Source organism: Bos javanicus, chromosome 12, assembly GCF_032452875.1.
Source record: "Bos javanicus breed banteng chromosome 12, ARS-OSU_banteng_1.0, whole genome shotgun sequence".
Classification (NCBI taxonomy): domain Eukaryota; kingdom Metazoa; phylum Chordata; class Mammalia; order Artiodactyla; family Bovidae; genus Bos; species Bos javanicus.
In genome coordinates, this window is record NC_083879.1 from 29270588 (window position 1) to 29285614 (window position 15027).

Genomic DNA, 15027 nt, shown 5'->3' on the forward strand with positions numbered 1-15027 from the left:
TATGGCATTAAAAGGTCACATTGGAAACTGCATTAAATCTAAGAAGTGATGACAGTGGGGAGGGGGAACATTTGGGGAAGAAGACAACTCATGAGAACATTAAGTTGCACGATTAATTTATGATATTGTGATATCCCATTTCACAAATGGAATATTAACGATGCTATATGATCAGTTGTAAAGGAGCATAATAATCCCTTGCTGACAAACCATCCAGTCTATTAATAAACACGGAAAATGTAATGATGAGAAAAGTTTAGTTGGTAAGACAAAGATTTTGGAATTTTCAGTGGCTCTTGCTGGGCAAAAACACATTTTTCTTTGTTAAAAAATGTAGCTGGAGCTGAACTCTGGGGAGATTCTGACAGATTTAAATGTAGTAAGAAGATAAAAATGAATACTATCTTTGGTCAACCATGGCAAATAAAAACATGCCTTAAAACTAAAAGGAATGAAAGGAGATTAAAAGGAAATGAACTAGTAGGCTTAAAATATGCCATGAGCCATGGCTAGGAAGTAGCAACAGTAATTGTGGCTTGAAATACAGGAAATGTTTTGACAAATAGAAATCTTAGAGACTTGATTTTCTTAAAGCTCTTTTTCGTAAGCTAGTTTTAGATGTCATTGCAATTCATAGACAGATGGATTGAAAGGTAGATGAATACTTACAAGAAAAACAAGGAATTTAATCCAGTAAACAACCGCTGTGAAATTCTGCTTATGGGATTGTCATCTAGAATTCTGACAAAACACATCACAAACATTTCCAATGTTAGAGATGTTTGTGAAATACAGCCAGGAAGAAATAAAAGGTCATGTCAATCCTGCCTCCCCCAACACCTGCTCTCCTCCTTCCTGTCTGTCCACACTTGGCTCATGTCTCTTCCCAGAGAGCTTTTCCTCCCCACTGTGGTTGGAGAAACACTTTCCTCCAAGCCCCCACTTCCCCCAGCACTTATCAAGTCCATCCTGGTGGTCTTCATTCCCTTCATCCACCTCCCTTTGGACTTAAGACCCTCCGCCTCTAGATACATGGGTCCGGACAAGCTGTTCTTATTTATTGGCTGATTTATGGGCTCCATAAATGCTTTGATCTACTGATTGACTGAATGAAGAATGAATGAAAAAGAATTCTTAGGAAGTGATTCCTTAGACTCATGGAACTTAAATGAATGCAAACAAACTTATTGGGAGCTTTGAGGGTGAAAGAGTGAAAAGATTTACAAATTTAAATCACTGTTTTAAACTCTATATGGTATTTTCTTAGGAAAAAATTACTGTAAGGGGAAATATGACTTCTTTTCTCTTGTTGCCTTCAAAGCCAGCTACCATTTCCCCTTACCCTCAGAGGAATCTGAGGGTAGGATTCTGAGAAGGAAGCTCACTGAACACCTACTATATGACAAGCATTTTGCATATGGCACTTTACATACATAATTCTCACAACATCCCTCTTAGAAAAAAAGGAATTATAATTATAGTTTACACTGCTATATTTAAGGGGCTTCCCTGGTGGCTCAGTGGTAAAGAATCCTGCTGCAATGCAGGAGATGCAAGTTCGATCCCTGGGCCAGGAAGATCCCCTGGAAGAGGGCATGGCAACCCACTCCAGTATTCTTGCCTGGAGAATCCCATGGACAGAGGAGCCTGGGGGGCTATAGTCAATACAGTCACTGTATTTTAAGTGGATGACCAACAAGGACCTACTGTAGAGCACAGGGAACTCTGTTCAATGTTATGAGTCAGCCTGGGATGGGAGGGGAGTTTGGGGGAGAACGGATACCTGTATGTGTATGCCTGAGTCCCTTCTCTGTTCACCTGAAACCATCACAACATTGTTAATTGGCTATATTCTAATACAAAATAAAAAGTTTAATTACAAAAATGGCATTAGGAAAAAAAATACAGATGAGGAAAAAGAGGCCTAGGAGATTAAGAAAATTGCCTGGAACATAAAGCACAGGGCTATGGCATACACAAGGATCTGGATGAAACTGAAGTCCTGGCTTTTCCTCTGGACCAGGCTGACCTCGAGAAATGGGAAAACTGACACAGCCTTCTAACTGCCCTTGTTCATCTCCCCTGATGAAAACGTGGACCTCTGATAAAAGACTCCCTGGGATGGAGCTGGTGGCTCAGCCAGGTAAGTGATGAAACACTACAAGCTCTCATGTTTTCAGTTGTTTCTATACATTCTCTAGAAATCAAAAAAGTCTTCAACTTGCTTACTTTCTAGGTCAGTGGTTTTCAACAGAGGGCACTCTTTCCCCCAAGGGACATTTGGGATGGTCTGGAAACATTTTTGATTGGCATGACTCTGGGAGCCAGTACTATTGACATCTTGTGGGGTAGAGACCACAGAGGGTGCTAACCATCCAAAAACACACAGGACTAGCCCCACCCCTCCATCCCTCCTCCACTCCGCCCCACCCCCACCCCACCCTCCCAGCCCAGCCAAAGAATTATCTGGGCCGGAAGGCCAACAGAGAGCTGGGCTGAGACTCCTGTTACAGGTAAACACTGGATGGATGGATGACTTAGCAAGCCTACTGCTGGGCGCAGAAGCCCACCTGAGAAAGCACAGCATTGATGTCTCTTCACACAGCTATCATCTGGCATGCCATGATCTGAATTGCCAGAGCAACGTGCTCCAGATTATGTGATAAGCAGAAAAACTGGTATGATAAGCAAGATACATAAATAGATGGAAACTATGAGCCTTGATGAGTATCATTAGGACTGTGATCCCAGAGAAGGAAAAGCTAGAATACTTACAGCCAAGTCAGCTGATGTAAGTCTTTGAAGACTCCAGGTCTGAGAGTTGTAATGCAGTTGTGGTTGAGATATCTGCAAATAGAATGGGTGAGTCAATGAGGCAAACTTAATACTCCAGTTTAGTTACATATAATTAGAATACGAGCCTCTGTTAACGATTATGAAGTATGGACATCTGTCTCTGACAGCACTCAACTGGATGGGCAAGGAGAGAAAACCAAGGACAACCAGGAGATACAGATGATCCCAAGCCCAGTGTGACAAGCACCAGGGCCAGCACCAGGAAAGTGGCTGAAAATAATCCACTGGGGTATCATATGACCTTAGCGTGGAAGAGTAGGATAAACGTGTGAGGTGATTTTTGCTTTAGCTCACCTCCTTTGTAGACTATTGTTTTAAGAAAGTATGTACTAAGTTTTGTCTGACTCTTTGTGACTCCCATGGACTGTAGCCCACCATACTCCTCTGTCCATGGGATTTCACAGGCAAGAATACTGGACTGGGTTGCCTTTTCCTCCTCCAGGGGATCTTCCCAATCCAGGGATCGAACCTGCATCTCCTGCATTGCAGCAGGATTCTTTATTACTGAGCCACCAGGGAAGCCCCATAAAGGTAAAGTTAGCAAGGGTTAGAAAAAATATGATAAAATATTGTAGAAATGACCCAAACTTGAGGAGACAAGATTAAAGAGAGCCTTCATATCTATCTTCTGGTAAAACTAGGATTTTTCTTTTTTTTTTTCCGTAATTCTTTCAGTGTAACAACTATTCTAGGTACTTTCTGAAAACCTATTGCTCCCTCTTTACATCCACAGCCGAGCCTTTAACAAAATATCATTCTACCCTTTTAATCTTTACTTAAAGTTGTACTCAAGATATAATTATGAAAAAAGTTACTCACAGTATTTGCAGGTTATGTAATCCAAAGAATGCTTTCCTGGATATATATGTAATACAGTTCCTCTGGAGGAATCTGGTAGGAATGAGATAGGAGAGTCATGTGATTAGGGTACTCATACTTTGTTAGGTTGCTGAATGTGCTGTCCACTTTGTTCACATAAAGATGACTTGTGAAACCAGCTCATAAAGTCCTAAGTCCTAGTCTCACGTTGGGAGGTAGGAGCACCGCCCGTGAGAGAAGGCTGTGGATCTAGCCAGTGCCTGATGTTCTGAGAGCACCCGTGCAGTGAGATGCCGGCATCTCTGACTTGAACCCACCAAAGTCCGTGCATTGTGTGTGAGCAAAGAGCCAGTCTTGTTTCTGCGAGCTGGCACCCTGGTGACCTTCCTTCTCTGACTTGCAGGAGTTGCCCATCAAGTGAGATTAGCCAGGTTCTCACTGCTGAGCTTCCTCACTCTTTCAGTACCAGAGTTTCACCTTCAACTCCTCATTTCTTTTCATTCTACTCACATGAAAAAAGGTTAGGGCAAGTCTTACTTTGATCTGTTTCAAGATGCAGAGTGAGAAGCACACAGCAAATTAGAGAGGTGTTCAAGGTCACAAGTGGCTGAACTGGGACCAGCGCACCAAGGTTAGCTCACAGGGTCATGATCTACTTAATCTCAATCTAGCAAGAGCGCATGGATTTGATAATAGCACTTTCATAAGCTTGTTGCTTGTTTTAGTTTCTAAGTTGCCGGGAGCCGGCATATTGCATATTGAGTGCAGCACTTTCCACAGCATCATCTTTCAGGATCTGGAATAGCTCAACTGGAATTCTATCACTGCCGGGAGCCAGCGTGAGGAGCTCCACCCATGACAAAGGTCATGAGGAAGGAGGCTCGGCATACGCAAAGGCGGGATCGAGCTTCAGGAGTCCCCCTGGAAATTCTCGAGCATATACCCCCAAAACCAGAGTCTGCCTACTTTCTGCTTTGTGCTTTCACCTACACCTCTGACTTTACGGGGGGCTGTCCCCCACTACCTCTCTGAAAAAGAGTTAGCTTACAGCTCCAGTTAATAATTCCTGGGTGTGACAGTGTTCAACGTACAAACTCCTTTGGAAATCCTCTAGCCTGCCTGAATAGGTTTTTCCGGCCACATGTGATTGTTCAGAGCCTCCCAACTGTGAGAGGCAGGAGATGTTCTAAACTGTCTAAACACGGATTCTTTTGAGTAGTTAAAAGATTGATTAGAAATTGTATTGGTGAAGGGATTTTCACTTGTTGGGCCAATGTTTGCTGCTAAGTCTCCATATCCCTTACCTGCTGTGTCCCTGGCAGTGTACTGATTAATATAATTGGTGTAAGTAGTAGCTTTAATGTTTGTAACCTGGGACCCTTGAGTTCATTCTTTTTCTTGTTGTAGCCCACCACACCTTTGCTCTGTAGGAATGCAACTTTATCTAATGCTTTTGGAGGGTGGCTCCTGACCAATCACCTTTAGAGAAAAATAAGTTTTCTGAAGAAAAGGTCTTAAAATGTTAACAGGCCTCCGGGCCAGAAGATGATGCAAATCACCTAAGCTTTTGCATATGATAAGTTTGCAGGAAGAAAGCCTGGCTTGCTGCCTGACTCTACCCCTTCCCCCATTATCCTCTATGCATAACTTAAGGTATAAAAACTACTTTGGAAAATAAAGTGCGGGCCTTGTTCACCGAAACTTGGTCTCACCATGTCGTTCTTTCTCTTACCTTCTGGCTGAATTATTCAGCCTCTTTTCTCCACTGAATTTCCTCACTGAGCTATCCTTATTTCAGCCTCTTTTCTTCACTGAATTTTACTGAGCTAGCCTCATACTCTTTATATCCTTAATTAACATTTAATTAAGCAATTGTTTCCTGATCTTCGCCTACGCCGTCTCTCCTTCGAATACCCTGGATCAGCCGGGGCTGGTCCTCGGCACTAAGTCATGTCTGACTCTTTTGTGACCTGACCTCATAGATGGTAGACCACCAGGCTCCTCTGGGATTTCCCAGGCAAGAATATTGGAGTGGGTTGCCATTTCCTTCTCCAGGGGATCTTCCCAACCTAGGGACTGAACTCTCTTCTTTTGTCTTGGCAGGTGGATTCTTTCCTGCTGAGCCACCTGGGAAGCCCTCTTTCAGGAGTATCTAAGTAAACAATTTCTATTTCCTGTGCTCATTAAACAATGAGAGGTTAGCCCTGAATTCATATTTTCTAAAGATCTTTAGGCAGGAAATAATCACTCTATTAATAGTAACTAATGTCTGTATAATCTTCTGAGTAGCTTCCCTATCTCTTGTTTTGATATGTTTTGGTTCCTGAGGTTTTGTTTTGTTTGTTTTGCCACGTGGCTTGCAGTATTGAACCCGTGCCCCCGGCAGTGGAAGCTTAAGTGTCCTAACCACTGGATGGCCAGGGAATTCCTGGTTCCTAAAATATTTTACAACACTTTCTTATTGTCATGCTACTTCACTGCAAAACTCTGGGTAGATCGTGGCCTTGTTCATTCGGCATTTGGCTCTACTCTGAATTTTGTTATGCCACGATTATTCCTCATCAGAGCTTCCCAGCCTTTGGGTCATGAATGTTACAGGTGTGCGGGCAGGTTGATGCCCTCAGTCCTCAAAGTGAAAGTGAAGTTGCTCAGTCGTGTCCAACTCTTTGCAACCCCGTGGACTGTAGCCTACCAGGCTCCTCTCTCCATGGGATTCTCCAGACAAGAATACAGGAGTGGGTTGCCATTTCCTTCTCCAAGGTGGCAAAGTAAAGCCAAGATTAGCTTCCAGTTATTAACAAACCCATCTTTTACCCCCAGAATCAAACAAATATTGTCATTTTCTCTGTGTACCACCATGTGGAAAATGTGGGTGTCACAGAGCACAAGCATTACAGCTGCAGCGGCATGCAAAGCATCAATTTCAATGCTACAAAGTGAACTTGAAACCCAGTAAGCACTTGTGCCATTCCATTCCTCCCTCTCTGATGCAACGTGCCTATCAGGAGATGCTTCACGTTGTAGCATAAATTCTGCTTTTGCTTTAGAGTTCTAAAACAGAAGAGATCAATATCTATTTTAGCATTTTCAGAGCCCCTGGAGTGATGTCATTAAGCTAATATGGTGAATTATATTACAAAAGCAAATGAAAATGGAGAAAGTATACAGTAGTATGTGCATTTGAAGTTTCTCTTAAATATAAAATTTACCACCTAACTAGTGCTATTTCTGCAACATTTCATTTAAGATCATTAAGTCAAAAGGTGCAGTACTGTGCATTTTACCTACACATTGTTAATCTTGAAGAGGTGGGGGCAGTCAGACATTGTGAATCTGACCTTGTGCTTTTGATCTGCGTGACTCACCTGATGTGTTCAGTCTATCTGCCTTCACTGACATGAGTTAAGATTCCCAATTTCTTAAATAATAAACAGCCTCTAATCTATTTAGTCAGTTTGCTGGCACCCCATGGAGAACTAGAGTCCCAGGTCCCTTGTTTCAGACTTAGGCTGCTGAATTTTAGCTTGATCCTCCAGTATCTGCTTTCTTTTCTACAGAATAGTAACTTGGTGAATGTGAGGGGGAAATTTGGAAATGGGACAATTTGGCAAGTGATGTCCTCTTTTTATTCAGAGCTGAGATATGAGTCTGTCTAATATACTTTATACTGAGTGGCTTTTCTAAGAATAACTTACTGGTTCATGAATTCCTGCTGTTTCAGCTGTCAGGACTTTTCGAGCAGAAACGCCAGGAATTTATGTACCTGAAACTAAAGCAAATAAATGCTTTAATGACATGCATGTTTATAGGCTATTTTTTAAATGCCACATTTTGTATTTATGAGCCAGGCAGACTCCTTGAGTTACATTATGTTGCCAATGATTGCACTGAACAAGAGCCCAGTTTAAGAAGGAAGTCCAATTTATGTCCCAGTGAGAGGAATTGCTGTTGGTTTCCATGGTAGCAGTCATAAAGTATTATGGTCAAGCTCATACATGGTATTTTGTTTCTCTGAAGGTTCATCTTAAATTGCTTCTTATCACCCAGAGTTAGAAAGTTTAACAAATTATTAAAATGAATAAACTGATCACTAATAAAAGGATTCAAGTAAGTTGAGTGACATCTGTTCATCTAGCAATTAGTTTTTTTTTTACTTAGAAATTTATTTTTCTGGATGCCTCAATGACCTCAATTTCACTGTGAATATTTAGAGCATGCAAGACCAGAGACCCACTTGACACTAAATTGGGTGATTCCCTAGGATATATCCCAATACAACTTAAAAATGCATACCAGATTTATTAGCTCAATACAACTGAAAATGTGTGTCCATGAAGGTCTTTCCCTGGGACAAACAGAATAAAGCCCCAGTTCTTCAGCCTGGCATTCAAAGGCCCTAGCATCATGATTCAATGACCTTTCCAGCATATACTCCACCATTTCCTATGGTAACTCCCCCTTTAGACAAACTTGCCCAGTCACTCTCTTCCTAACAGCCTTCGAGTTTTTCTGTTCATGTTTCTTGGGTCCTCCTTGCTGAAGATGCTCCCTACCTTCTGTTTTGCCCTCTGTGTTCAGTTTAGTTCAGTCACTCAGTCATGTCCAACTCTTTGCGACACCATAAACCACAGCATGCCAGGCCTCCCCGTCCATCACCAACTCCCGGAGTCTACCTAAACCCATGTCCATCGCATCGGTGATGCCATCCAACCATCTCATCCCCTGTCGTCCCCTTCTCCTCCTGCCCTCAATCTTTCCCAGCTCTTCGCATCAGGTGGCCAAAGTATTGGAGTTTCAGCTTCAACATTAACCCTTCCAATGAGCACCCTTCAATAAATACCCATCGACCCTTCTGTATGTTTCAACACAGTTGACAATGAAGGGTGGTGGCAGTGGTGGTACATGGTACTGTGAGGGAACCAGAAGGACCATTCAGTTCAGGAGGAGGGTGTGTTGGTCAGTGAGGGCCTCCTTCAAAATCCAAGGGTGAATGTTAGGGGTTCATAAAAATGGAATCATAATGGAAAGAATGACCTAAGCCTTGTTCAAAACTCAGAAAGTGAAGACTACTATGAGAAATAGGGATGAATTTCTAGTTATATTTTAAAACAAAAAAAAATGTTTACAGAGAAGCCCAAGCCTGTGGTATGGGACCTGTTTTACAATATGGTGAAATACTAAGAAAATATAAATTCTCAACTCTTATATTGTTCTTGTCTTCTTGGTCAAAAAAGATGATCTCAGAACTGAAGTGAATAAATAGCATATGGGGTTGTGGGAGTGAAAGCCCAAGAGGATAGAATATGTTAACCAAAATGAGTTAAAACCCGCTTGTTTGGACAATTTCTCCTAGACACTGAGAAAACACTGAAAATGTGAATACTCAGTCATGATGAATGGCTCAGGAATCTGGAAAAAGAGGAGAGCAGCTTGAAAATTAAAGATGGCAAATGCCATTTTGATTTTTCAAAAAGGGAAGTAGATTTCACAAGCTATAGCTGGATGAGCTTGAGGTTGATTCTAGGCAAGATCACAGGACAGGATCTTGTGATGGGGGCTTGTGAGCACCTCAGAGAGAACAGGAACAGGGCAGTTCCCAAGAAACAGGACATGTCAGATCAACTTGATTTTCTACTTTGAAATACTCATCAGATAAAAATGTGGTTGACTTTGCTTATATGTCTACCAGGCAGTGATCAAGCAGTTTTATAGACAAAGAACAAGACACGTTGTCTGATGGATGGTGATGATGATGATGAAGGGATCTGGAAAGAAGATCTCACAGCATCCTGCCTGGTATTCTACTCCATGACTTAGGTGAAGATGGCTCATCTTATTTTCAGATGACAGAATGCTGGGATGAGTAGTAAATCTGTTGGGATGAGCCAAAAAAGATCTTCACAGTCTGGTAAGAAGAGTTGAATCTGACAGGATGAAACTGAACCAGGATAAATTTGAAGCCCCACAACTAGCTCTCAGATGCTAAGTGCACAAGTACAGGATGGAGAAGCCGTCACTTGTTCAGTTAACGCATGTGGCATGGGATTAGGAATTTTAGGGACACAAACAGTAGGAGTTAAAGAGTATGAAGCAGCCACAAAAAGAACAAATGTAACCTTAGGGCATATGCAGTTTAGAAAAGAAGGGTTGCTAGCTTTCCCTGTTCTGCCCTTGTAGGTGTCATACAGGTGATAATGTTACATTTATTCTAGACACAATATGTAAGGAATGTGTAAGTGATCATACACAGAGTGACAAACAGATTTGAAATCAGGTCCTTAGGGGAAGAAGTTAAGGATTCGAGGCTGCTTGGGGGAGAGACCTTTGGTGGGGGGCGTGGTGATAACGGCTAGCTTTGAATATCAGAGGAATTAGGTAGGAGACTATGTGTTCTGATCAGTCTCATGGGGTAACTCTCAGAATCACAAAAAGATTTACAGGTACTTTGGGCAGTAGTAGAGTTAACTTCTCTGCATAGTACATCATACGAAATGCTGGGCTGGATGAATTACAAGCTGGTATCAATATTCCTGGGAGAAATAGCAACAACAACATAAAATATGCAGATGATACCACCCTAATGGCAGAAAGTGAAGAGGAACTAAAAAGCCTCTTAATGAGCATGCAAGAGGAGAGTGAAAAAGCTGGCTTAAAACTCAACATTCAAAAAACTAAGATCATGGCATCCAGTTCCATCACTTCATGGCAAATAGATGGAAGAAAGTGCAAACAGTGACAGATTTTATTTTCTTGGAATCCAGAATCACTGCAGACAGTGACAGCAGCCACAAAAGTAAAAGATGCTTGCTCTTTGGAAGAAAAGCTATGACAAACCTAGACAGCATATTAAAAGGCAAAGACATCACTTTGCCGATAAAGGTCTGTCTAGTCAAAGCTGTAGTTTTTCCAGTAGTCATGCACAGATGTGAGAGTTGAACCATAAACAAGGTTGAGCACTGAGGAATTGATGCCTTTGAATTGTGGTGCTGGATAAGACTCTTGAGAGTTCCTTGGACAGCAAGGAAGTCAAACAAGTCAATCCTAAAGGAAATCAACTCCGAGTGTTCATTGGAAGGAATGATGCTGAATCTGAAGCTCCAGTATTTGGCCACTCGATGCGAAGAGGTGACTCATTGGAAAAGATCCTAAAGCTGGGAAAGAACGAGTGCCAGAGAAGGGATTGACAGAGAATGAGATATTGGATGGCATCACTGAATCAATGGACATGAGCTTGAGCAAACTCCGGGAGATAGTGAGGGACAGGTAAGCCCGGTGTGCTGCAGTCCATGGGGTTGTAAAGAGTCAGACATGACTTAACAACCAAACAACAACAATAGTTACATGGCAGGACAATTTAATAGCATTCCTTTCCTTCAGCATCTCCTAATTCTTTTTTTTTGGTTGATTTTTTCCCCCATAATCGCTGTGTATCTAACACACACTGCACTTTTGTCTTTCTCCATTGGAAGTTGAGTTCCTTGAGGGAAGATTTTCAGATGTGTTGTTTACCACTATATCCTTGACTCCTGATGGGTATCCACAACTATTCATTGAAAGAATGCACTAAAATGTGGGTTAGGCTACCACTTCCCCTCCTGCTGTCTCTGCCGACAGTTCTGGGCGTGTCCATCTGATTTCTTCCTTCCCTGGACATCTTTTCCTGGGGATGGTTTATGTTTAGTTTCATTGGTTGTTTGGACTGTTGAAATGCAGGACTGGTAGAAAAAGGGACTGAACAGGACAGGGGACTGCTTGAAACTGTAGCGGTTTTCCTGGGAGTTTGGGGGAAGAGTGGCAGGAGGAGCTGAGAAGTAGAAAAAAATAGATGGGAGGAAAGGATTTAGAGAAGAGTTGCTGAGCTTATGAATGGCTTTAGAATATTTGAATAATGCTTACGAAGAACTTCTGTTATTGTGCAACCAAGGTTCGGTTTCTGGGCGTTTTCACCGACAGTAACAATATACTGAGACTGGCCCATGTGGGTGGATTTCCAGGAGACCATAGTCAAGGGTTTGGCTTTAAAGTTAAATTCTAATACGTGTCAGCTGGTTGAAAGAAAGTGAAAGTGGTAGTCACTCAGTCGTGTCCAACTCTTCGCGACCCCATGGACTGTAGCCCGCCAGGCTCCTCTGTCCATGGGATTTCCCAGGCAAGAGTACTGGAGTGGGTAGCCATTCCCTTCTCCAGGGGATCTTTGTGACTCAGGGATTGAACTCGGGTCTCCTGCATTGCAGGCAGATTCTTTTCCATCTGAGTCATCAGGGAAATAATCTTTCTTTTCCAAGGATGGTGTCCTCATTCCTGAAAGGGATCTAATGCTGTTTATCTCACCTCATAGACTTCGGAGACAAAGTCCAAATGAGAATTCCAAATCCTGGAAGTCTTTTGTCAACTTTAAAAAATGATATTTAAATGTAAGGAATTGTGTTTTGTCTCCTGTGCTGTACCCTGCACGTAAAAGACACTTGGTGAATGTTTAATGAGAAGACTCTAATAATTCTTTTCTCTCTGGTTCTCTGGGAGAATCAAATTCACCTAGAAAGCATCAAAAAGCAGCTTGCATTACGGAACTCCTGCTGGGTGATACTCAGGTTATGACTTAGGTACTCAGCGGTACCTAAGTTTTCTCAGAAAAAGCCGAATTAAACATTTAATTGGAGAAATTTACAGCTCATCTGGGCCATCCGGCAGGAAAAAAAATCTCAACTTTTTTTTAACCAGGAAAAATTGGGACTTGTATGTGCAAATTAGTGCTTCCATGTTCTTCCCTTCTATGGCTACCAGCTGCTGAGGAAGAAGTATTGACACGGAACAAAGCGTGGATCAGTGGTTCAGGGAAAGACTTGCCCTCAGAAGTCCTATCTTAAACCTCTTTGCTTGATCTTCTAGTGAGCCTCACCAGAGGTCAGCTTCCCCTAAATTGGGGACCAAAAGTATAGAATGGAGTTCGGTGTGGGACAGAAGAGTATGTGTCGGTAGAAGATTCAATTAGGTACTAGAACAATTTCTTTCCACCTCCAGATTTCTGGTTATTGTGTTGTAAAATGAACGTTGCATTGGGCATCAGAATGGCAAAACCAATACAATATTGTAAAGTAAAAAAAAAAATAATAATAAAGAAGAAGATACGGACTGTAATTCTGTTTCTTCTGCTAAGTAGCTGTAGATCTTAGGTAAGTCATTTAATTGCTGCAAACTTCAGTTGCCTTATAAATGATGATAAGATTTAATTAGAAATTCATAAGACTTCTATGACTCTAAATAATAGATTTAAACAGCTACTCTAAAACATGAATATTTTTCCTTCTTCTCTGCTAGTGCTGCATTTCCAGTAAGACCAGAAGCAGTGTTGCTAAGATTTCTTCTCTAGAGGAATCTGGAACCCTAGAGTCAATGCACAGCTGCTCCAGTGGAACAATGACAACATGACCACATGGTATATGATGGAACAGAAGGAGCTCACTGCAGACGGGAACCACCAACGCTACCATCAAACCCAGGCATGATTCTTCATGCTCACACAAGGTTCTTCTCACTAATGGACTTCCTTCAGGGACTTCCTTTCTTGTATGAGTGAGTCTATACCTAAAGACTCATGAGAACATAGAACTATTGATGCCACTTCAAACCAAGTACATTTGTAGAGTATCAGCAAAAAAGTCAGATTCTTTTTAGTCCTGGAATTTAACATATATCACATTTCTAGAAACCTTCTCTTCTATTCTGAATGTTAAAGGGCAAAAACTGTAAGACGATGATATGACCTTACAACATTGTCTCGCTAATTTTCTAATCTATTCTGACGATCATCTTCGCAACTGTAGAAATTTGACCTCTCCATTATCCGAGTGAGTGACTCAGGCTCAGAGGGACTGACACTCAGTAACCGAACTCTCAAGAGGTTGAATATTTAATCCCTTTATTTAAATCAGATATATCCCATTCCACTAATTGGAACAGTCTTATTCTCCATCCAAGGTAACTTCCCAAATACTTGAGTGTAAATAATTTAGGAAGTTAATGTAATCATAATAAGGTTGATTGAAGAGCAGGGAATCAAAGCAAAGAGATTTTCCATCCTGATATGGACAGCATCACAATAAAGTTCATGGGCATTTTGGTGTAGGCTGACCGTCCCTCCTTGCCCTTCACTGGAGACTGTGTCTAGGGACTTTATCTCTCAGGTCCCGGTTTTCTTTCTTTGATGATGCTGGAAGCATCTCGATGCTCTGTTTCTGTGTTTGACTGTTTCCTATTTATTGTTTTCTTTCCTCAAATATGGGCTTCCCTGGTGGCTCAGCTGGTAAAGAATCCGCCTGCAATGCAGGAGACCTGAGTTCAGTCCCTGGGTTGGGAAGATCCCCTGGAGAAGGGAAAGACTACCCTCTCCAGTATTCTGGCCTGGAGAATTCCATGCACTGTATAGTCCATGGGGTCACAAAGAGTTGGACACAACTGAGAGACTTTCACTCACTTCCTCAAATATATTAATTTCACTGATTTGACCAAGATCATGTTTTTGCTCTTTTTTATCCTGGTAGACAGTCTAGACCCCATCATGATGCATTTTAAATGATCTGATAGTTCCTGTCTCTGCCACCACTCTCCCAGGTTAAAAAGCACATCTAGTATCTCTGAATCTACAATGTCATTTTCCAAATGCTCTGAAGTAAGAGTGTGGAGTTGTGTAAACTGAGATGCTTAATCGCAACTCCAATTTAACTCTCTAACAAAGGTTAAATAAAATCAGTTGTTAGTTTAAATTATGAAATGGAAAGAAAGCATACTTTTCAATGCTTTAATGTCTAACCTTAATTACATTTAGAAAAATAACCTTAATGATAAAGGTAATTAACTTTATATTTCATTTTATTCTCAGATTAAAAACATCTTAAACAAAACATCTCATAGATTTTCTCATAAAAACACTATTAAAAGCTACTTACATCTTTTTAAGTTCTGTGTATTTGATGAAAACTTTATCTGAAAGACTGTGAATACTGTTTTTCTTAAGAGACCTAAAACAACATGTAAAGAAGACTTTATTATGGAATTTATGACTAACCAATCTCTTTTCTAGAAGTTACATGCTTGAGAATATTTTATCATGCTCCATTTTACTTCACACACATTTGAAAATGCCCATAATAAATGAAAACTTTCACATGAGAATGAAAAGTCCATAAAGCAAAATTAAAGCAGCTTGCAAATATTTGACCACATTAGCCAGCTAGTATAATAGACTGGAACATCTATGGTGATTTAACTTTTTCTTCTGTAGACAATTTAACAAAACACAGCAAGCACATCCAAAAAACAACAAAAATCCTAACCAATTCACGTGTGCCCAAA

At 41.2% G+C, this 15027-nt stretch overlaps 1 protein-coding gene across 1 annotated transcript in view; it reads right to left on the minus strand.

The window, feature by feature from the left end:
- RXFP2 (relaxin family peptide receptor 2) overlaps nucleotides 1–15027 on the minus strand; it is a gene marked incomplete at its 5' end in the record, with an annotated part of 95401 nt that overhangs the window by 24550 nt on the left and 55824 nt on the right. The window contains 4 exons of the mRNA XM_061434421.1: nucleotides 670–741; nucleotides 2776–2847; nucleotides 3676–3747; nucleotides 14622–14693. Of these exons, the coding sequence (XP_061290405.1) occupies nucleotides 670–741; nucleotides 2776–2847; nucleotides 3676–3747; nucleotides 14622–14693 (288 nt within the window). The remainder of the gene's footprint in view (nucleotides 1–669; nucleotides 742–2775; nucleotides 2848–3675; nucleotides 3748–14621; nucleotides 14694–15027) is intronic.